This window comes from Rhinocladiella mackenziei (genome assembly GCF_000835555.1).
Source record: "Rhinocladiella mackenziei CBS 650.93 unplaced genomic scaffold supercont1.1, whole genome shotgun sequence".
Classification (NCBI taxonomy): domain Eukaryota; kingdom Fungi; phylum Ascomycota; class Eurotiomycetes; order Chaetothyriales; family Herpotrichiellaceae; genus Rhinocladiella; species Rhinocladiella mackenziei.
Genome location: NW_013550604.1, coordinates 4,931,400 through 4,954,539, shown reverse-complemented (window position 1 = coordinate 4,954,539; position 23,140 = coordinate 4,931,400). Strand labels below are relative to the sequence as shown.

Here is a 23,140-nt window from a genome sequence, read left to right as displayed (position 1 = left end):
GTGAACGCTCCCCCGTAGTACGATAAGGGACTGCAGTTGGGTATGACAGTTCAGAGCGCGTCAAGTTCCTCGAGATGAAGGTTTTTATGTAGACATGACTACCATATTTCATCCTGTGGCAGTCTTGCCATTGACTGCCTTCAACTGAGCAAAACATGACTGCGGAGTCAAACGAGAACTTCGACCTGAATCCTCGAGCGAGTGTAAGCAAGCAAAGAACCGGATTTCTGAACATTCAGCTCACTCGACAACCGTATAGCTACGACATTCCTCTTACATTGACCCTTCCACCGGCGCCCGACTGAGCAAAACCTTTACTTTACACAGCTACGATGCGGACAATGGATTCCAAGCGGATGATCATGTGGACGACAGGACGCCTCTCCTCGCAGGAGGCCAGACCCCCGAGGAAGATGCTTCATGGGGAGACGATGGCGGACTCATATCCAAGAGTAGGGATTATGCGAAGCGGATTCGAGTCTTCGTGCTCTCTGATACGGGCAAAGCAATTTTCAAATGCGCTTTGGCATATCTCCTGGGCAGCCTGGCCACCTTCGTTCCACCGTTGAGTCAATTGTTTGGTCGGCAAGATTCTAAGCACACCGTAGCCACCATTACAGTTTACTTTCATCCTGCCAGATCGTTTGGAAGTATGCTCGATGCCTTGATCCTTGCCACATTGGCCTTCCTCTACACCGCTGTTGTTTCGCTCCTGAGTATGGCTGTATCCGTCTTCTTCGCAGACACTGTCCATCTTATTAAGTTGGGACATGCAATTGTTCTGATTGTTTTCGTCGGGGGTGGCTTGGGTTTCGTGGGCTGGATCAAGCTTAGAAGGAATGATCCGTTGGTGAACATTGCGTGTTCGCTCACATCCTTGGGCTTGATTACAATCCTTACCAAAGAGGGAGCTGTTCAGGCTGGGGACTATTCAATGGCGAAAATCTCCCAGATTCTCAAAATGATCATCGCCGGGGTCATAGCAACAATGCTGGTGTCATTTTTCATCTTTCCGATATCTGCCAGGGCCAAACTGAAAAAGAATCTCCTCGACGTTACCGATTCACTGGCTGACATGCTTGCCCTGATTACGAGCAGTTTCTTGTCCGGTGATGAAGAAGAACTGGAGAATAGTGTTTTCTCAGGAATCAGCGAGCGGCACAAAAAGTTCTCTTCCACGATCACTCAGAATTTGAAAGAATCAAAATACGAACATTACCTGCTAGGTACCGAAAGGCAAGCTTTGATTGAAGGCCGACTTGCGCATTGTATTCTGCGAATTTCACAAAGCATTGGCGGTCTACGAAGCGCTGCCGCCATGCAATTCGTCGTTACCAAGCAACCTCCTTTCTCTTCCTCTTTGCATTCGCCGATGTTGTATGGTTCGATGGCACCCTTCGGCACAAATTCCATGGTGAGCTCAAAATCTAGGACCGATGACAGGACTTTATTCAACCACTCCAATCCCCCGTCACCTTATCAGCTACCAATGCAAGGAATGCCCGAACAAATTCAGCAACAACCTTTTCGGACTCCCGCCCAAATATTTGAACTGTTTATTCAGAACCTTGGCCCTTCGATGAGATCCTTGGCGTTCACAATGAAAGAGATTTTGGATGATTTTCCCTTTGACACATCAAAGAATTATGCCATCACCACGAACCCAAAATTCAAGATGAGTCTCGACCGTGCCTTGGATTTGTACAAGGAAACGCGCCGAAAGTCCCTCGCCATCGTCTACGGCCAGAAAGATATGGATCGTTCCCGACCGGTGCCAGTACAAGCCGATTGGGAAGATGCTGCAGCATGCTGTGGGCACTTCTCGTTCTCGCTGGTAGAGGTGGCCGAATCCATCAAGGAATATCTGGTCGTGTTAGACGAGCTTCAACTTGAGGTTGATGAAGTGCCATTTGGCCAGAGCTGGGATTGGTTGAAATTCTGGCGATCAGCAGATTATCAAACGGACCTTGACAGCAGCGATCCTGACATTGTCGAGCTGATCAAGAGGGCCAACGAGCTTGATCTACATCTGGATGGAAGGCCACTCAGGACGGCCCGTCCGCAGGATGTCCCCTCGTGGCCCGATCGACTACCTATCAAACAGATGCTGTTTCGGAAGATTTATGATGCAACAACCTTCTTCCGACGCGACGATATCAAATTTGCGATCAAGGTTGGATTGGGCGCCATGCTGTACGCATTGCCGAGCTTCATCCCCTCAACACGGCCATTCTATGCACACTGGCGAGGAGAATGGGGATTGCTTTCATACATGCTTGTCTGCAGCATGACCATTGGTGCATCGAACACCACTGGCTACTCACGTGTACTGGGAACATGCTTGGGGGCCGGACTTGCAGTGGCGGCGTGGGAGATATCCAACGAAAATCCCTTCGTCCTGGCATTTTTGGGATTTTGCATGGCATATTGGACAGCATATATCATCATTGGCAAGGGAAAGGGACCCATGGGGCGTTTCATCATGCTGACCTATAACCTCAGCGCACTATATGCGTACAGCCTCAGTGCTCGTGATGACGACGACGGAAGAGACGAAGAGGACCCAGGAAAGAATCCTTTGATTATCCAAATCGCTTGGCATCGAGTGGCCGCTGTGATTTCTGGCTGCATTTGGGGCCTGCTCGTCACGCGTGCCATCTGGCCTATATCTGCGCGGCAAAGGCTGAAAGACGGTCTTTCACTCCTCTGGCTTCGTATGGGACTGATCTGGAAAAGAGATCCCCTGGCTACGTTGACCGACGGAATTCATTCGGAAAGATACATGAATCTCCAGGAAGAGTTCCACCTGCAAAGATTCCTGGCTAAGCTTCAGGGTCTTGCAGAGGCATCAAAGAACGAATTTGAGCTGAGAAGACCATTTCCCCGTGCGACCTATGCCCGGATTCTTAAGAGCACAGAACAAATGCTGGACGCCTTTCATGCCATGAATGAAGTGATTCGAAAAGATCTCCATACATCGCCCGGGGAGGAGGCACTGCTCAAGGCCACGGTCAATGAACGAGCCCAACTGTGTGGTCGAATCAGCCACTTATTCAGCGTTCTTGCAAGTTCGATGAAGCTCGAATATTCAATCGCCATTGATGCCTTGCCTAGTATCGAACATACCCGAGACCGACTGCTGGCAAAGATCTTTGCATATCGGAGAAGCGATGCCCAGGATCAAATGACCAGTGACGAAGATTATAGTCTGTTTTACACATATGCACTTGTCACTGGGCAATTGAGCCAGGGAATCCAGAATGTGTTAAAGGAGGTGGAGAGTCTGTTCGGCGTTTTGGATGAAGAAGCACTGAGACTTGAATAACGAGGAAGCGATGAGTTCGCACGTTGCAGAACGAGCATTGATACTCATAAGACACAACCCCATCTTCCATTCGATATTTTTTTACGGAGTACTTCAAAGCAAAGCCTACCTAAGAAACTCCAAAAGCTCTTTGGTGATTCGGAAAGGGTCGTGCTCGTGACTCCGCAAACGGCTTGCTCTGATTGGTTAGAAAATTGGTAAAATTCTAGGTATGCCTCTGCCCCTTGCTATGATGGCAACGCCGTATTTATCACCTCGACAATTCCGCAGACAACGAGGCCTCTAGATGAGTCCAGACTAGTATTCAACGTGCTTAAACACACAATGAGGAGTCGGTTACGGCGGCACTCAGAACACTTACCGTAATAAGATCCATTTGACATCAGAAGTCTTCAGATGGGAGAGGGAAGATCACTTAGGGTAAGGATGTGTATGGCACACATACATTCCGCAGGTCCAAGCCGTTGGCGTCATCCTTTTCGTGCCACCTCCCGATTTTTGCGGAACCTTTTTACTGTTGCGAGTGTCGCCCAAAATGACGGAGTCTTCTCAAATCGAGACCTACGCGGTGGTGGCAGTGGCGACAGGGGTGAATTGGAGCCTGTGTGGGTGTACTCGCCGGAAGCAATACCAGCACACCACCAACCATCATGACTTCAATAGCCTGAGAAAGAACAGACCTCTTTGGCAGTGCTCGATGAGGTTTGCAAACAACGATATGATTAATCCTCTCTTCAGAACCTGTCAGACCATTGTCTTTTTTTCCGTGCTCAGCATGTTCTACGAAACGCAAGGCATTTCGAAATTCAAAGCGATGTGATGTGGATGGTAAGGTGGTATCATATGTACTACCGTGGCATAGAAGGGGAGTCCGACTCTCCTGGGGACCCCGTCATCTTTCAGCAAGCCTTTGGATGACGCCATTGCTGATGGTCCCCTTTTAGTGGACGTGAGAGGATCTCAAGGTACTGATCTAGCAAGCTTCAAGGCTCAGTTTTCCGCATGCAAGAAGAAAATTTATCCTACAAGACCTGTCGGCGACGATAGACAACATCAAAGAACTGTATGACTATATTATGCGGATGAAGCACGACGTCTTTGCTTCTCAGCCAATCCAAGGTGAGGGAAACGAACCCCCCCCCTCCCTTTTTTTTTTCCTTTTTTCCCTTCTTCCAAAGCCAACTTTCTTGAGGAATACTGTATGTCCAGGCTAACACCAAGCAGGCGCTCGAGCATATTTTTTTCAACAGGTTTTCCATGATTGGTCCGACTGGGAGTGTCGAGAGATCTTGAAAAGCCTTCGATCAGCCATGAAGAAAGGGTATTCCAAGTTACTGATCAACGACTCCATCATCCCCGATCGGGGCGTATTGCTTTTACCCTGTGCTTGATACCGTGATGATGACTCTTTTTTTGGCCATGGAGCGAACAGAATCGCAGTGGCGGGATCTTCTAGTACAATAGCACCTGCTCTTTTCTTTTTTTTTTTTCCTTTTCTCTTCTACGCCTGACGAGCATAACATCTTGCACCTTGGGCTTTTTTGGGGGGTGGGAGAAAAGCCCGGCTCATAGCAGGATCCCATGACACGGTTGTCGATTAATTGTTTGGCCCCAGCTCGACTTAATCGAATTGAATTGTATCAGCTCCAGCAACGTGGACGCTATAATCCTCTGACCACCTTCTACCGCTCATAGCTACGTCTGGAATGCCAGTGACAATCATAGAATTGGGGATATGTCGCCAGGGCAATGCCCGTAATCATGGTACGCTGCTCCGTGAAGCAGCCATTCCATTTTGCAAAGAGTCGGCAGGACCCAAGACTTGAATGCCTTTGCTGAGGACTTGTACATAATCCCCCGTAAAAGCTTTCAATGCAAGTCGCCCAAGGCCTCTAAATTGTTTTGAGTCGGTAAGACAACGAGCTCCTTTCCTGTGGATTTGAAGCCGGGAAATGTCAGAATCCTGCTTTTTCCAGTAAATTTTTCCTTTGCGATTTACATGACTATGTTCATATATGCGCAATCTCGTAAAATTACCTAGGTACACAGTAACAACGTAGAGCCATGCCGGCACTCCGAGTCGCTCACTGATGCAAAAGAGATGGGACAGCGGGGAAGATAGGCGGTGTTAAGCACTACATCCCGGTCAAACTGTAGCACCAGAATATCTTGAACTAGGCTCAAGGCTCGGTCTCGAGCCCTATCCCGAAATCGCAATGTGGACACTTGCCATACGCAGGGTTGAAAGAGACGATTTCCGAATATTCTAGGTTTGATTTTCGCATATCAACCTCTGATAGCTACACCATTGTGTCTTTCTTGCGCCGGAAGATTATGAACAGCTTTCTCGGCCTATTCCCAAAATCTTTCTGTCTGCTCGTAATGCCCAAATCACGAACCGTCTCGTGAGTTTACCTGGCCAACGTATATGGACGGACTAGCAGATCTTCACATGTCATATCTAGACCGCGACTCGGAATGGAGCCATTGCGGCAGCCCCGAGGTCAAAAAAAAGGCCCCTGAGCACTTCTTTGCTATAGACGAATACAAGTACTCTTCAACCCCCACCATCACCTGTCGCCTGTCATCCACGCATCATCATTGCATTCCATTCAAACATGTCTCCTACCGCAATAGAACATCCCTCAACTGAGGTTGAGTCACATTCGACGTCTGAAAAGCTCTATCGCAATGAATTGAAGAGTAAACCAGCGGTTGAGATGCCCAAAGTTGCAGAACTAGGAGTCCCTTCTTTCGATGATCCACTTAAAGCTCGAGAATATATGAGGGGCCGCCTTGCTCTAGCGTTCCGTGTTTTTGCAAAGTTTGGCTTTGATGACGGCGTAGCCGGACATATCACTCTGAGGGCAAGTTGGATATCAATGCTCCGACTTGAGACTCTTTGTGTCGAATTGGCGCGGCTGACAATTTGTTACAGGATCCAGTCGAGCCGACGAGCTTTTGGGTCAATCCCTTTGGAGTGTCATGGCCTAGAATGACTGCGAATGACCTCATTCTGGTAAACAAAGACGGAAAGGTAGTAGATGGAGGTCCCGTTCGTCTCCTCAACGCCGCAGGTGAGATGTTCCTGATCTTCATGGCCCCCCGTGTGACCTCCACAATCTGACAATTAGTAGCATATGCGATTCATCATGAAATCCACGTTGCAAGGCCAGAGATTAATTGTGTCGCGCACTCGCACTCTATCTACGGCAAGGCCTTCAGTGCGCTTGGTCGCAACCTAGATATCATCACACAGGATTCCTGCGCCTTCTATAACGATATCGTCTTATACACCTCCAATGGAATCGTCCTGGACTCAGAAGAAGGTCGTGCCATTGCTCAAGCATTAGGAAACAAGAAAGCCGCAATCCTCCAAAATCATGGGCTGATTACGTGCGGCAAGACTGTTGAAAGCAGCATTTTCTGGTACTTGTCGTTGGAAAAATGTTGTCAGGCTCAATTGCTGGCTGATGCAGCTGCAGCGGGCCGAGGTGGCCACACAGTCAAAATAACGGAACAGGATGCTGCGTATACCTATAAGACCGTGGGGTCGGAGATTGCCGGATGGTTCAGTGCCAAACCTGTTTTCGATTTGATGGAATTCGAGTCTCACGCAGGTGTTACCGGTTGACCCCTGAGCAGTCCATGGGACCCGGAAGTGAAGGTTGGGCGAAGGCCAGTCATTGGATGGAGTTTCATGGGATAAGGATAGGTCACGTCCAAGGCACGTACACGCCCCGAAAACTATGTAGTGTGATGGTCCCCTGGACCCCTGCGAAATAGGACAAGTCCATCGTAAAATCACAAAGGTTATGCACTGACGCATTGATGTGATAGGAGCAGAGCAACAATGCAGAAATGCACGCGGATTCATCGCAGAAGGAAAATCAGAGACAGCTCTATTAACACGCTCGCTTCCTGGATACTCGACATAGTCAGCTTCGTCTTCAATAGTACCCCTACTTGTCGATACGTTGACTCACCCCGTACTAAACCTCTCCACAGAGTTCCTTTTTCATACTATAGCCCGCATTGGTAGGGAAACCCACGTGACAATCTATGAGTGTAATACGTGACAGCAGACTTGAAAGGCCATTCTGTGACTACGAAGTCGTGATAGACCTCATTTTGTAATGCGGATCCACTGGCAATGTTTCCATGCCAAAGCCTAAATCTTATTGGGAATTATCCAGCCTTGCATCCGTAGAAAACGAGCAGTAGAAGCATATCTTATTAAAGTTCTACATATCTCAAGCAAAAAGGTGAATACTCTCGTCTTCGTTGATGTATATCATGGCATGGATTCTCCGACAAGGATCCGCTAGGCAGGGCCACCTAGTCCCTTAGTCCCCGAGACATCAATTGATACGGGATATGCTAATAGTGTATATAGGTCCCACTTTTCGCTGCGAGTTACTCGTTGCGGGGAGTCTGGGGTTAATGTGGGGGACAAACCTAGTCTCTAGCTCAATCAGCCCATCAGGTGCACCATAGAATCTTTTAGAAATCAGGCAGATCCCTGCGCAAACATAATGGCATAGCTTGACCGTACTGAGGTTAATACGACACCGGAGAATATTGCTCGATATGTGCTAGAGCGACATGGACAGAATCCATGGCTAAGGCTCTCCATTGGGATGGGGTGAATTCCAAGATCAATATTCCGATAGCTATAGTATGTACAGTGCCTGACATGATGGTTGCGATACAACGCCATCGTGCGTAGACGATCCACTTCCGTACATTCGCTCCCACGGAAATACATTTTGAAGTCAATCAAGTCAGCCGAGTCAGTCGAATGAGTCAAATGAGTCAAGTCACGAAGGGGAAGGCTCCTTTTCAACCTTGGAACACAAACCAGAGCTGCAGATCTTTGAACGTTCAAAATACGTCGAGTTCCCTACATGTCGGGGCCTAGCCATTAAGTTATAAACACCCTCCCAAACTATTTAACAGGCCCCCGCTCAGGAATTCGTCGTGATCTACGGGCGGCCCCAAAACCTTCCCGATCAGTCCTGTTGCGATGAACGGTGTGATGAAAAAGCTGCTGATACCGCACATGCTTTATATAGTGCATGAGTTGTTCGTATCGAATTTGTCGCAGCTATAGCCGACATCAATTGCGCGGATGGTCCAAAGGAACCATCTCCATTGACCGGAGGCAAGAAGGGCCGGCCAACTCCTGTGGTGAAGCTATATGATACACGGTGCGGCGTTGTCGTCATCTCCTATCAAACTAGGGGTGCAATCGAGAAGTATTGGATGCTCTGTCTCTTTGGCAACTGGTCCTGCCAGATTGCCAGTATACATACACGTTTGCTTGACCCTTCTCTACTCCTATTCCTCCCTACACCCTGCATATGGGTGATAACCCTTTTCCAAGTAAAGGGGTATTGCCTACTGTTCACATCTCCACCAGTGTCGCACAACACAATCCAGCTAGACCCTCATGACCCATGCCAAAGTCACTCCTAAGCCATTCCGAGTTTCTTGCGAGCATTTGGACAAGGGAAACGAAGAGAAGTGGGTGTTGTTCTCATGCGGACTTCCTGCTGTATTCTGACATACAATGGGATGAGAATTCCGTGTTCCTTGCCGACATAATGTCAACGTGACCCCGGAAGAGGTTATCTGATACACGAAATATTGCGCTAGGCCGACCACCAATATTACACACCGGATAAAATATTGCCACAAATCCTGAAGACCTTTGCACCGGAATTGGAAGCCATAGGTGGGCAATACCATCTCATTTGCATAGAATCGGTCCGAACGAACTAGGGAGCGATCGCGTTGACGCCCTGACTTCGCTTCGCAATTCAGAATACGGCCGCTTGTCTCAAGTCCTGATCGATGACGCATCAACGACGGTGGTTTACGCTAGCCAACGCCGTTCCCAATCACTATCTCAAGAAACGCATTGGCACGTCCGCGGAGGTCACCATTGTTCCACTCTTCTGACAGGGGATTCAGCTAGACGAGGCGAATCTGCGGCTTCATCGTGGCGGCACCCCTGAGTCTAGGCTGTGCCGTCATCAAACCACGTCTACAACGAAGCAGTTTCTCCGTGAATCCAGCATCATTCTGCCGGCCGGCCTATTCGATCACGCTCCTCGACGCCTTCTCTGTCGTCTGGGACATGGGAAAGGTTTGTCGGATAATGAAGCAAAGTGCACGGGCCGCCGTACTCTCCTTCCTCCTTCTATTGAGTACTTTAATGTTTCCGGTCTTTCGCATTCAAGTCACACCAATAGTCAAGTTTGCCATCTCCTTCTCCTCCCTAGTTAGTACAGGCAGTGCAATCAGAAGACTTGAGGGTGAAGGAGGAAAAAAATGTTAGCCCTTAGCCTGTGGCAGATATGAACCCAGTTGGGGAAGCACTTGGAAAAGACGATTGGTAGGATACGGAGGAGTACAGGATAAACGGCAAAAATTACTTCGAACGGCTGCTACGTGCTCCAAGTATAGGCTAGCATGAACGAAACCCCCCAAATAATCAAGAGTCCGATCCGCGGTTCGTGACTCGTTCTCGCTCAAGACTCTCGCTGTTGGTAAAGACTTTTTTTGGCCCTAAGTCCTCAGGGTAGGTCATCTTGTACCCCGGAATTCTCTGGCCGCAGAAGGACACAATAATCATGAACAACCGACTGACCAGTGTCGTTGGTCTTTTTTGGGGGTGCGTGGGCAACGGGAGTGGCGTGTCAGCGCTGTATAGAAAATCCATCAATTGGAAAAGTCCCAGTGTGACCCCGTGGATCTTGCAGTAATTCAAATATGCAAAAAAGTGTTGAAGAAGCGCACATTGTTGTCGTAGTCCTCCGGGTCGAGTTGGATATCAATGATGAGGGGTTTGTTCGTGAGAGCGATCTCGAACCGATGGTTGACCCGGAGGGGCATCCCGGCGGACGGCTTCTGTGTGCGGACGGCCCTTGCCACGGAGAAAGGTAGGCATTGTGCGGTAGTCAGATTGAGACGCCGTTTGGGTCCGGACTCATCAAGGTATTTTGTCTTCAAAAACTGTGGTGATGGTTTGAACTTCAAAGCCCTTTCTGTTCATTCAGGTCAAGTTGGTGCCAGAGGTAAAGAGAATATAAAAGCGATTCTGCGGAAATGGAAGGCGAGGACCTCTACTAATAACGTGAGGCGGGGATCTCTTTCGGTTCGAAATCCGTCTCCTAGGCGGGCAAAACCCTCGTTCCGGAAAATAGACCCATCACTTAAGTGGAGCTATCACGTTGAACTCGTCGCGCGGTGCTATTCCTCAGATCAGCCAATCAGGTACCAAAATCCACAGCCTTACCACTCAGCACTGCCCACTGAAAATTCGGCAAAAAGGGGAGGCTCCAATTGCAGAGACTTTCGCTCCTTGCATAACTATTGGTCAACACGGTCGCCGATGAGATGCAGCCGGGATCATCTCGTGTCAAACTAGGAGTGCCAAGAGAATATGAATTGAACGCTCTCCTGTTCAGCAACTGGTCCTGCCAGGTTGCTAGTATTTATACACATTTGACTGACCCCTTTTCTTCTCCTATTCCTACCCCTATTCAATCTGACCCAAACTGCCACGAACCGGGTTTTGACAAGTATATAAGCTAAGAGGTCCACGTTTCTGTCATGAAATGGCAGGATTCTTAGTCTTTTTGGGGCTGTGGACCTCTTCCTGAGACAAACGGCACGAAAGCCAATACATCAACTTCAACGAATCGTAGTCAAGAGGGAAATGGTTCAGTCCGACATGGCAACGCTACAGTGTCACATGTCGCGGGATTTTCCCCCAATGAATGTTCCCGCTGACGAGAGAGAGATCACGAACAGGAAGATTGCGTTCAAGAGTATTCGGGAGTCTAGGGTTCGTGTCCAGTATTTGAGATTTTCCTTCTCACAAAGCGATACTAGCATTACCAAAAGAGGGATACGGATACTTAAATGCGAGAGCCCACCTTGCATCTAATCAATCAAGATGATTCTGAAGACCATGAAGACATTGGACGCTCGCTAGAGCCAATGAATATGAAGATCTGACGGAGTTGCCAAAGTTCCAACGTGCTAGGATAGCTCTAGACCACCCAACTAGAAGGCTAAAACTAGAGTCGGACAGAAACGCGGATGAAGAGATTCTCTTACCTCAGGACTGCTGGGAAATGCTACAAAGTTGATAATCACAGAGGATTCTTAGCCCCCCACCGTGACTCCATTCGGTAGCTCCAGGCCAATCGGCAATCCATGCAGGAATTTGTCTGTGAAGGCCGTGCCTCGTCGAAAAGCGAGCTTTTCCTCAATATCCTTGTACATGTCGTAGCTATACACTTTTGTTAGAAAAGGGGAGGGTTATCGGATAACATCAGCTCGATGGCTCTTGACGTACGCATTCATTTCCTCTATTGTCAGCTTCGCTCTCTCATCTTCCACTTTATATGTTGCCAAATCTTTGTTGTTTGAAAAACCTGTAATTATCTGTTAGTCTTCTTCTTGTCTCTTGTTGACGACCAGCTTTACCGATCCGTTCGTTGATATTGTAGGCAGCCTTTGCAGCCGCCGACTGGACTCTTGTGACCCTTGGGAGTCGAACTTGCTCGTACACGGTGAGGGCCTCCGCGATATCTCCGCTAAAATAATTCCGATTGAAAAGGATTCCCAGAGCGGCAGCATCCTCAATTGCCATGCAAGCACCTTGGCTTTGATGGGGCATCATCTATGTCCTATTAGCACCTGGTGACCCGTCACTTGATAATAAGGATTGGACGTACCGGATGGCCAGCGTCACCTAACAGGCAGGTCATGCTGCGGTGAAGATATGGATAAGGGTTGCTGCGATGTCCAGGTTAGGACAACATTGCCGTAACTAAGCCACGGTGCAGGCAAAGAGAGTGGTTGTTGAACAGGGGGTTAATCTTACTGTACCCATAGGCGCCACGGTTGGATCTCTCTACCGATGGCGAGATGCGCCTTCACCTGGGGATCCAATTCAGGGTACGGTGACAGTAGTTCCTCAACAGGGCGATCCTCGCCGCCCCACGTATGGTTGGTGTAATCCCCTTTTTCCCGAGGGAAAAAGCAGTAGTATGAGAGCAGTTTACCGCCATTGCATGGCGATAGCACAATCTTGTCCCACTTACCCTCCTGGCCGCCCCAGTACTCCAGAGCGCTGTTTTGGGAGTAGTCGAAAAGCCCAGCCTTGACAGCTTCCTCTGTGAGGACGTTGGCGTGCAGGCAGCTTGAGTCAGCGGGCTTCTTCTCTGGGCGGATACCTATAATTTCTCGTACTACCGAGCCAATTCCGTCTGCACCAATGATCAAGTCATGCCGTGCAGAAGTACCATTTTTGAAAGAGATGACACCGCTTTGCAAATCAATATCTCGACACTAAAGGGAGGATAATAGTACTACAGTCAACAGGGTTGCAACAAAATCTCAAAGCTAGCTTGGGAAATTAACTTACTTGATGATTAACAAGAAGCTTCACCGGAGTACCCTCGCCGTCCTTCTTCATGGCCGTGTCCATCAACATCGCATGCATATACTGGCGATGAAACATGTTGTAGACGTACCCCCATCGTTCTTCATAGTCGTCCAGATCGTAAACGCTCACGGGCCCTCCAGTCCTCCAATCATGGTTGATAAGCTTCTTGAGTACGACAGGGTCTCCCATTGCAACATCAACACCCCATTCGTGTAGCCATCGGGTACCATTGGCGGCGCAGGACACTGAAGCGCCGACTTCACCAGCAAAATCATGTCGCTCGTAGATTGTTACGTCGTGGCCAGCACGACGTAGAGCAATCGCAGCGGACAGACCGCCAATGCCACCGCCTACCACGCCGATACTGAGTTTTCTCCAGTCCTGAGAATGTGAAGAAGCCATTCTACACGATTTGCGTCACCTCGCCACAAGGCTTGGGTTTTAAACGTAGGATAATCGATCAAAAATTTCATAACAGATGACTTACTGCTATCAAGCATCTAGCGTCGCGTTTATCAATTAAAATGAGATGTTGAGATCATGTGGTAAAAGGATCTCTCGTCGGCTGATATACCACCTTTTTCGGCATCACTCTGTGCATTATCCGCCAGGAGGCGGTTGAGTGAACAGAGCAAATAGCCCTAGTTCTCCTGCTTCCACATGATAAGAATGCGCGGGCCGCTAGAATTCGTTAATGAGGGAGGAGAACCTAAGGCCAGGACGAATAGGGAAAGGCCTAGGACTCTGAGCTCCAAGCTTCCCTCCGAAAACCGGGTATCTGGACCTCGTTGATTGGCCAGAAGGCAATGATGCAAGCCGCAAACACAAGACCGTCATGGCAGGAAAACTCATTTGCTGATTGGGCAAACGTCCACTTCTCCCTCGGCCGGACGGAGGTAGCGGGCCGGTGCCAACTCCCCGGATCTCTAGTATAAGAAAGCCACGGTCAAGTTATAAGTTATCAGGGCCCGAACCTCCTCGGAAGGAACGGCTCCAAATACCTGTGGGACGCAATCCTGGGACTCATTCTCAACGATTCCTTGGCCACAGCTGTCTGGAAACCCATGAGGGAGCGCTGTTGACGATTACCGGACGGGCGACATTAAAAAAGTACGGCAGCCTTTCTAAAGCAGCTAAAGGAGGGAGGCTCCTCGAGGGTTGGCCATTCTTCTTGAAGCTCCGTTTTGAGTTCCTGATACATGTGGGTTCTGGTCAAAGTGTATTTGACGAGACGAGCTTGAAATCTTCGACCCAACTCTGCACCAGTGCTCACAGAGCAGCTCTCCTTCGACTGTTTCGACGTGGATATCGAGGCGTGTACGACCCCCAGCCTCGTCTGAGAGAAGGCCGCCGAAGACGGCAGCATTATTGCTGCTGATGGTTTCATCACGCGAGATGGCAATGGCAAGAGACCATCCAAATCCGGTTTCAGGGGAAGTCCAGTCCCATTTCTTCAGGTGCTTAAGACAGAAAATTCCAGTTTGGAGGGCCTGAAGAGAACGGGCGATTATAGGGGACCAGGTAACGAAGCGGTTATCCGAATTTCGAGAGCGTACGAAGGTCTCATCGATACAGGGCAAAGCTCAATCTCGATTGTTACTTGTGCTGGAGGCAAGTTGTTTCGAGGACAAGAGCAGCATCATTTATCTATCGATTGACCTTATTCCATAAAATCATCTGTCAGGCCAGATCTAACGCATATTTTTGCACTTCCTGGAACGTATTCTGAACAACATCCGATCCAAACATGGTAAGACCAAGACGTTGAGTATTTTCCGGTGTCGTTGCAGCATTAAAGACCCCCCTTCGGGACACCTGCGCGCCCATTCAGCACGGCGAGGGCATTTGAGAAAAAGGGTGTCGGCCCATTCAACCTGGGTACCGTGGAACGTCCTGCCGCTATCACTCCGGCAACTTCACGAGCACCCATTGCCATAGGGAATTCCCCTGGAACGATGATACCGTATATGCGGACAAGCTCCTTAGTCTTTGCCACCTCCGTCATGTTGAACAACACCTTCATAGGTTTGGGCCGCAATTTTCTACAGAAGCATTGGGAAAAGATGCCAAAAATGGTACCCCAGCTTCGGCTTTAGACTCTCCGTTCTCAGCAGCAAGAAATTTGGCAAGGTCTTCTTTGTTCTCGAGCACTATATCGCTAAGTCGTTGCAGAATTTGCGCTCGGTGTTGGCCAGACAGTGACATCCCATCCTGGGAATGCTTTGGATGCAGCTTGGACAGCATCTTTTAGGTCGTCTGTGGTCGATTCGGGGCATGTTCCGATGAGTGTGTCGGAAAATTTCTCTCGGATTTCAAATGTTCTCTACGACTTTGATGACATCCATCGACCATTGATATAAACCTTCTCAACGAAAAGGCTGGGATCTTTCAGGGAGGAGACAAATGATGGTTCCTTTGTATGACAGCTGTTCGTCAAATGCGAATACTTCAATGACAAGTTGATTGAAAACAGTGTCCAAGTCGCATTTTTTGATTTACACCATATCGGTACTCTAATTTGAGCTTAACCTGACATCTCCCTTATTGACCCGGCTCTAGGATTGCGGGCTGACACCTGGAAGCTATGACCAGCAGGACAGAACTGGACTTGTAGTACACAGCACAACTCATAGCAGAAGCTACAACATTACTATCTCTAGATAGAGGACAGCGTCAGAAGCTACTAGACCAGCTCTTCAAGGCCTTCGGTTGTGGCGACCAAGTACCTCAACCGGGAACATAGCCATATACGCAGCGAGTGCAAATGAAGCAACGCACTGAAAGGGAAGTCATATCTATGGGCCTAGGTCCTCATGGAATTCCCAGAGCTGGATGCGACAAGCTTTGTTGACTTTGGGAAAGGGTCAGCTTTTACATACCGGGACTTGCGCTTCAGTCTGACAACCTGATGACGCAGATCATTACACCAATGCGAAGGGTGCTATCAGCCGCTGATTGATCACCTAGACGATGTGGAGTTTTAGGAAGACATGCTTCGGCATTGAGTTCCTTCACTTGAGCAGGAGGAACACCAACCGTCCATGTCGAGGTGGATTCGACGATAACAAGAATACGCAAAACGGGAACGGCCAGAAGCCGCAAGCTACATCAGAGGCCCCCCTATGAGAGCGCCTATATACGTTTTGAAAGGGGTGCCAAATTGTATGAATGAAAGAGCGGTTATTAATGGAGCTTCGCCTTGGCTCGAAGGGTTTTTCACTTCCATTTCCTTTACAATTTCAAGTCAACTACTCCAATCTCAATCTGATCCAGTTTCTGATAGCTGCCTCTTGACACGCGTCTCCCAGCTTGTCCAACTCACCGTCCGATTTTGGTGTCAATGGAGCATCATGCACCTCTCTCGTCCCCTTGACCAGCTTCAACACGTCATCACCTCTTCCTTCTTTGAACTTGTCGGCCCAGCTGATAATTGCATCACGCAGCGCTTCCTGCTCACCCGCGGTGGCCAAAAAAGAGGTCACCTTGGACTCCGACCACCAACTCGCCGGGGCCAGTTCTGGAACAATATAATAGTCATCTTTCACGTCCTTCTTTCGGCCCTTGTATACGTCAATCCAGTAATTTGAGCACTTCGAATTGACAATGTCGCGATTCGAGAATTCTTTCATCGACTTAAATTTAGTCTCGTCCGATGACACCCAAGGCGCAATCGCTAGGGCGCCATGCAGATTCTCAGAAAGCTGGAGGGGTTTCACAAGAGTTGAGCTGGGATGCGCGTGACCGGAGACGTGGCTGAGGATGGCTAGGACAAGATTTCCGCCCGCAGAGTCGCCTCCTAAAAGCGTGGTCGCAGGCGTCCGCCCAGGTAGAGAGAGGACATATCGTAGCGCTTCGACACACTCTCCGATTTGAAGAGGGTACACTCCCTCAGGGGCCAATGTGTAAGCGTTGCAGAAGATTGCTAACTTGCCGTTCGACCATTGCACGCAGCGGAACAGCAGGTCCAAATGCGGGGGGATGCCGGGCATCACAAACCCTCCGCCGTGGCAGTACAGCATGACATACTTGGCCGAATCCTTGCTGCCGATCCAGAAGCCCTTTGTGTTCGTATTGGGAATATCCACGATCTCGGGTTGGAGTTTTTGCTGTTTGCACCATTTCCGGTAGCTATCTAGGAACGGGGCCAGAATAAGTCTAGTTCTTGATCAGTTCGTCTTATCTTGATGTCGCAAGGTGCCCGTTCGTTCTAGCGGGCAAGACTTTTGACTCACTGCAATTGACCGGCGGTGAAATGTACAAACATACTGCGATACGCACTAGTCATGACATGTTCTTGGATAGTTGGTGCACCATCCCGTCCTCGTAAGGGACTCGTAAGCAGCGAAAGAACGGTCTTGGTGAGCACCAAAGAAAGTGCTGGGGCCAACAGGACCTTGTCACTGAGTGTAGCCGGCATATCTGTTGTCTTTCGTTGTGGCGTGGACTTTTACCTGGAAACTTCTCCGCAGAACAAGTCACATAAGATAACAAGCGATGCGTCTTTTATACAGAAATCGTCGTCGACTTTCAATACTTCTTCGTTACCCCACTTCCAATTTGAGGGGGAGCTGGCGGCCTTACCCAGTTGCATTACCATATGAAGTTTAGGGCACAGTCAGCTCGAGCCGCCAAGTTTCACCCACCAACGTAATCCACCTAAGAAATCCGAGCGCCAACCCCACTATCTATTCTTACAGATCCGGGCATTGTAATCCAAGGCACCACAGATACTGCACTTGGGAGGTGCTCGGCGGTGTTTTTGGCAAGTCTGACTGGCCTGGGCCTGGCTGACCCTGTCTGCCACCGTAAGAGCCGGCCAGAGATCCTTGGGTGGCCTACGTTGTAGACATTTGCAACTTGTCGAATATTCTTGAATTTGTCCTATTGATAGCTTTCAACGGCCAGCTGGGTCCGCTCCTCTAGAGAAAGTAATCGGCTATGTTCTTCCGCCGTTGTCGTGGGCCGTAGAGTAGGTGTCCTCGCGTGTAAGACGTGGATTACGTTACACTCCCGTACACGTAACTTTTCTCTCCTCTCCGGTCGATTCAGGACATATAGGAGGAATACAACGGCAACAGAGTTTGGGAATATATCAGGGCAAAGGGTGGAGGAATGTATCGGGGCAGAGTCTCTTGGCGAGATTGTCGGGTCTCTTGTTGAAGCTTAGAGGTGTTTGAGGGCGTAAGCACTTGTCGCAGGCTTTGACGTCGTCCGCGGCGGTGGAGGACATGCGAAAGTTCCAGTGGCGCAAATTCAAGTGTATTCATCACGGTCATAGGTCTCTGAATACTTGTGGCCTTGATAATCGAGATTCCAGCATCTACGGCATCTCCAGCACTGGCAGGAGGTAGAGGCAAGAGAATGCGCACCCACACTGCGATATACAACCAGGCAAAAGAGCAGGGATTCATTCAGGATTCGCAGGAAGCTCACAGGGCGTCAGGAAGGCGCTCTCTACCACTTCGTAGCACCGAACCGGCAACCCCTTGGCATCTACACCGCCAAACGAGAGTCTCACAAGCCCACATCTCTGCACATTCCAAAATGGTTGATTAACCGAAGTGGAAAAGCCTCTGAGTAGTTGCTCTGGTAAAACCCATCTTCGCTTTTGCTAGAGGCCCGTTTATTATCGTAGCAGCAAAAATATCTGGTTCCGGAATGAGACCGACGCTGCCATGGGGAAGATTCAATTTCGAAATGGTCTTGCATGAAACATCAGGATCCCTATCTCTGAACAGTCCAGCATCCTCGTTAGGAGCGGCGCTTGCTGCGAGGTTCTGCAAGCCACGAATGTCAAACATCGTGCATTTGTTTCGCCTCTCTCATCCAATTAGCCTTGCCTGCTGGCGTTCTGGATTATGCATAGAGTCGATCTGAGTGACATTCTTTCAAGGCCTGACTTGCGGGACCGAAAGGGTTAATGACTTGTCCAATGCATGCAGGGCACACGATACTGTAGCCATCGTGTAGCTTAAAATTTTCAACCGGCACCTCGTTCGGTTGCTTATTTCCCAGCAGTAGCTCAACGCGACGTACGCTTCGGGTAGCCCTACCATGCCTTTGTTGGCACGTACGCGCCGAACAGTCTGTCCACTCTCCTGGTGTTCAATCTAAAGTAGCCGTGTAGGGATCCATCGAACGAGATGGGATTGCTGCGGCGGCGAGGTATTGGACATTCCACAAATAGTGTGAGTGCACATTAACCACCGGGCCGCCAGTTTTCTGCAGAGCGCAGAGTCCGTATTTTCACCAAACTTGTAGCCCTGTGTGTTGCCCCCCGAGATACGTCTGGACTTGCCTTCCCAGTGATCAAGAGCTCCACAAATCGAACGAAAGCTAATACACACCTTCCTCCCCGAATGGGTGAGATAGCAAGGCTTTTGCCGTCCCCAGGGATATTTTAACTGCCTCTCATGTGCTGTTTGGACGCCAATTCGGATGTATGAAGTGATAGGCCGTCCGGAAGATACATTTGCAATGGGACATCGCCATACTTGTCGAAACCACGATGACGTAGGCGCAGGACTAACGCAATATATTTGCATACTCCGCATCTGAAGGTTGGCGTACACTTTCACCGGCCTTGTGGTGTTATGCAGGTAATATTGAATGACAATGTCCTGACGACCCTTTCCAGAGGCGGCTCAGACAAACTTGCACACACGTCGTACGTATCTGTGCTGTGCGGCCTCGTAGAGAAGAGCATAGGAGCAAGTCGAGGAGTATATATCCCAAAGTTTAAGATCCAACCCAAGTCTAGGTGCCCCCCCGGCAATGTTTGGTGAAGCCCGTGGGTGCTACCGGACTACATTGCGGCTGTGGCTCATGCGCCAACGTCAATAAAACGCGTCACCTGTCCAGGCGCCAGACCTTCCCAAGGCCTAGCAGAAAGACCGTGGCCTGGCTCTGTATGTCAACACTGCAGCTTCGTGGCTGTGTTCCAAAGTCAAGCCGCTTGCTGATGAAGTAGAGAGTCAAGGTGAATGTCTTGCACCTCACTTCACTCTTTATGAACGACCGCGCGCCCGCTTAGCCAAGCGAGTTGTTTCTCAGACTCTTCTCCAAACCACGACATTCCGGAAGCAAAATGCTGGATGAGAATCTCCCTAGTGGGTATAACACCTCTACCTCGTGGCATCTTTGTTGACGATTACAGCCTTCGTGCTTAAAGCCTCCAAGGACAAACCAAAGCAGAATTCGACCTTTCTCTTCTCTCAACACGGTGCCGACTTCGAGCCGGCATACACCCTCCGCCATTTGGATCCCGAACAGCACGCCTCGAAGAACAGATATGCTGCCGCGCTCTACGATGCCTTTAGTCCCGAAGTCTTGTATGCCGAGGTCTTGCTCATTCCTGAATGGACGCAGCCCGCTCCTCTCTCAGAACAAGCCAAATTAAATGGAGCTGTCCCACCCCCTCCAGAGCCGATTCTCCCGTCCGAGTTTGCAATCCAGTTGTACAATCCCGACCAACAGGTCACTGTGAGGCACAAGGCTGCCAGTTGGAATAGTGCTGCGGCATGGGAATTCGAGATGCCGCAGCAAACCTTCCGCACGCCGTCCATCTCTGCGCTGGACCGAGGTCAACATGATCCCGCCGCCTCAGAGGTCACACCCAAGATCGGATTCAAATGGAAGAAGGATAGCAAGTTTTCAAAAGATTTGGCATGTTTCCTGTCAGGCAAGAGCACAGGTATCGAAGGCAGCAAGACCAAAAATAAAGAGCCCGATATCACAGTCTCAATATTCAAAGGGTTGAAAGAGATCACTTTATACGAGCCGAATCTGCAAAGAGTCGACATAGAGGACCTGAAAGGCTTTGAAGTGGTTCTTCTACTGGGTGCTGTGGTTATTCGTGATGTGTACTTCGGTTCTCTCAAAGAAACCTTTAACATCTCGGTAACAGGGAGAAAATCCAATCCTGCGAGCCCCTCCACTGGACCGGCGGCCTTGAATACGGATGCGCTTCCTCAGTCCACCTCACCATCAAATCGGGGAGGGTCAGCCCACCCAAAGCCCATCCGCGACCCTCGAGTGCCTCCCACAGATCCTCGAAGTCAATGGGAGATTGATGCAGAAACTGCCCGACTCCGCAGGCAGGCGGCAGAGGAAGAGCGAGTGAGGAAACGGCGAGAAGAGGAGGAAGAACGTAAGACTAGGATATTGTTAGAGAATGAAGAAAAGGAACAGCGTCGGAGGCGGCAAGCTGAAATCGATCGAGAGACTGAGCGCCTCAAACAATTGTACGGACAGGAAGATGCGTCGGCCCGCCCACAAGTTCCTCCTCGACAGCAGAGACATCATTCTGAGTCAAGACAATCGGCATATCTCCAGTCCCAACAGGGCCAAAACCAGACATTTTCTTACCCGAACGCGTGGGGTGGCTATCCTGCTAGCAGTGGTCCTGGACCCTACATGTCAGGTGCTGCTTCACAGTCGAGTTTCTTGAGTCCTTACCGTCCGCCACAACCAAATCTCAAACAAAAATCTAGTATTTTCAGCTTCCGACGTCGCAGCGACCACGATGCCAACAAGTTGCAGCGGAAGCGAAGTGCCGTCTTCTGATCACCGGGAGCGGGCTTCCCGTGACCCTGCACGTGATCGGTCAATTCCCGGGGTCAAGAACGTGTCATCACTCTCGAGACTTCCAGGTCCGATTGTATTTCTACATATTTTCGCATCAATTTCGCAGCGGCCTCTTTTTCTCTGGCGCACCAGTCCAAAACATGGCATCCTCTCCAGGAAAACGGGTTGTTTTCACAGGAGGCTCTGGAAAGGCCGGACGTCACTGTATACCATACCTCCTAGACAAGGGACATCAAGTCCTTAATTTGGATCTGATCGACTTTCCGAAAGACCATATACCTGCTGGCAAGAACGTGTACACCATGAAGTGTGATCTGACCGACGGGGCCCAAACATTCAACGCCTTGTCCTCGCTCTTTTCGATGGAGGAGTACGCTCTTCCAAAACACCCCGGTCCGCCCGATGCCGTCATTCATTTTGCAGCATACGCTCGGAACATGATCGTACCTGACAGCGAGACTTTTCGCGGCAATGTGATGAGCACTTATAACGTGATTGAGTCAGCTTGCAAACTGGGCGTGAAGAAAATCGTCATTGCCAGCAGCGAAACAACATATGGTGTTTGCTTCAGTCAGGGTGATGACGATTACCACTCATTCCCCCTGGACGAAGATACCTATGATCGCAATCCCATGGACACATATGCTTGCAGCAAGCTGACGGGAGAGCGCATCGCACGCACTTTTGCCCGCAGATTTGGAACTGATATTTATGCATTGATCATCGGCAATGTGATTGAACCACATGAGTACGAAAGGGACTTTCCGCGACACGTCGGGAAGCCGGAAACGAGGAAAAGGAATGCTTGGAGTTATATCGATGCCCGAGATCTGGGCCAGATTTGCGACTTGTGCATTACAAAGAACGGATTGGGCTTTCAAGCATTCAACGCCACAAATGACACCATTACCACCACGAACCCGACAGAGGAATTTTTGAAGAAGGCATGCCCCAATACTCCGATCGTGCGAAAGATGGGTGAGTGGGAGGCGCCCCTGTCAAACAAGAAGATTCGAGATGTTCTAGGATACAAGGACGTCCATAACTGGCGCAAGTACTATACTCATAAAGAGTCAGGCTAGATCTCGTAGCGCATCTATATCGTTCTGAACTACACCACTATTTTCTTCGAGGCTATTGCCGCCTTGAGTAGGAGTCGATGACGGCCAGAAAGGAAAAGCGTATACATGTCAGAGAACAAAAACTGGTGAAAGGCGATAGCCAATCTAAAGTGCGTATGTAGACTTTTATGTAAAAGAGACGTGAGGGGAACTGCTAGTGTACCGTGACCCCTGTCAAGCTGAATGCCCACCTACCAGGAGCAGACCCTTCTCGAGGGAATTCATCTGCTGTCCTCAGATATTAGTCAAATGATATGTTTTATGGAGAGCCTGCGAGAGCTGCAGCATAGGAAATAGAATATCGCTTTTCGTCAACTCGCATCCCTAGTCTCCGCTCACGGCTCTCTATCGAAGAACGCAGGTTAGCCGGAGTCAGGCGATGGTGGCAATTTTCTCTGCTGGAGGCAAATCTCGGAGGGTGTGTCCTAGGCCCCAGCCACTCACATCTCAGCGACACAAACATTTTTGAAGATCACTGCCAGCAAAGCACTCACCAACCTGACAGTGCACCCGCATCTTTTCCCCGTGGAGGACGCCCTGGTATTCATTTCATTGACCATTGAATTTCGACGTTGAACTCATCACAATATGATACCACGATTCATTACTACATTCGCATCACGAATCAAAACGGATTAATCC

The 23,140-nt window shown here is 49.5% G+C and overlaps 7 protein-coding genes across 7 annotated transcripts; 4 read left to right on the top strand and 3 right to left on the bottom strand.

Moving 5' to 3' along the window:
- Window positions 1-155: 155 nt before the first annotated feature.
- On the top strand, window positions 156-3,325 carry Z518_01752 (uncharacterized protein; the record flags this gene model as incomplete). Its single annotated transcript, XM_013422350.1, has 2 exons — window positions 156-203; window positions 260-3,325. 2 exons carry the CDS (start codon window positions 156-158, stop codon window positions 3,323-3,325), a joined length of 3,114 nt encoding a protein of 1,037 aa, XP_013277804.1.
- A 2,618-nt stretch (window positions 3,326-5,943) lies between these two features.
- Z518_01751 (uncharacterized protein) lies at window positions 5,944-6,959 on the top strand (the record flags this gene model as incomplete). Its single annotated transcript, XM_013422349.1, has 3 exons — window positions 5,944-6,168; window positions 6,264-6,402; window positions 6,463-6,959. 3 exons carry the CDS (start codon window positions 5,944-5,946, stop codon window positions 6,957-6,959), a joined length of 861 nt encoding a protein of 286 aa, XP_013277803.1.
- Window positions 6,960-11,503: 4,544 nt separating this feature from the next.
- Z518_01750 (uncharacterized protein) lies at window positions 11,504-13,193 on the bottom strand (the record flags this gene model as incomplete). Its single annotated transcript, XM_013422348.1, has 6 exons — window positions 11,504-11,630; window positions 11,697-11,775; window positions 11,828-12,023; window positions 12,079-12,139; window positions 12,228-12,694; window positions 12,771-13,193. 6 exons carry the CDS (start codon window positions 13,191-13,193, stop codon window positions 11,504-11,506), a joined length of 1,353 nt encoding a protein of 450 aa, XP_013277802.1.
- A 1,278-nt stretch (window positions 13,194-14,471) lies between these two features.
- On the bottom strand, window positions 14,472-14,796 carry Z518_01749 (uncharacterized protein; the record flags this gene model as incomplete). The annotated part of the gene is made up of 2 exons (XM_013422347.1): window positions 14,472-14,606; window positions 14,674-14,796. 2 exons carry the CDS (start codon window positions 14,794-14,796, stop codon window positions 14,472-14,474), a joined length of 258 nt encoding a protein of 85 aa, XP_013277801.1.
- Window positions 14,797-16,039: 1,243 nt separating this feature from the next.
- Z518_01748 (uncharacterized protein) lies at window positions 16,040-17,208 on the bottom strand (the record flags this gene model as incomplete). The annotated part of the gene is made up of 2 exons (XM_013422346.1): window positions 16,040-16,946; window positions 17,024-17,208. 2 exons carry the CDS (start codon window positions 17,206-17,208, stop codon window positions 16,040-16,042), a joined length of 1,092 nt encoding a protein of 363 aa, XP_013277800.1.
- Window positions 17,209-19,878: 2,670 nt separating this feature from the next.
- On the top strand, window positions 19,879-21,356 carry Z518_01747 (uncharacterized protein; the record flags this gene model as incomplete). The annotated part of the gene is made up of 2 exons (XM_013422345.1): window positions 19,879-19,900; window positions 19,948-21,356. The coding sequence occupies 2 exons, from the start codon at window positions 19,879-19,881 to the stop codon at window positions 21,354-21,356; spliced, it is 1,431 nt and encodes a 476-aa protein (XP_013277799.1).
- Window positions 21,357-21,517: 161 nt separating this feature from the next.
- Z518_01746 (uncharacterized protein) lies at window positions 21,518-22,459 on the top strand (the record flags this gene model as incomplete). Its single annotated transcript, XM_013422344.1, has 1 exon — window positions 21,518-22,459. The coding sequence occupies one exon, from the start codon at window positions 21,518-21,520 to the stop codon at window positions 22,457-22,459; it is 942 nt and encodes a 313-aa protein (XP_013277798.1).
- Between the last annotated feature and the right edge of the window lie 681 nt (window positions 22,460-23,140).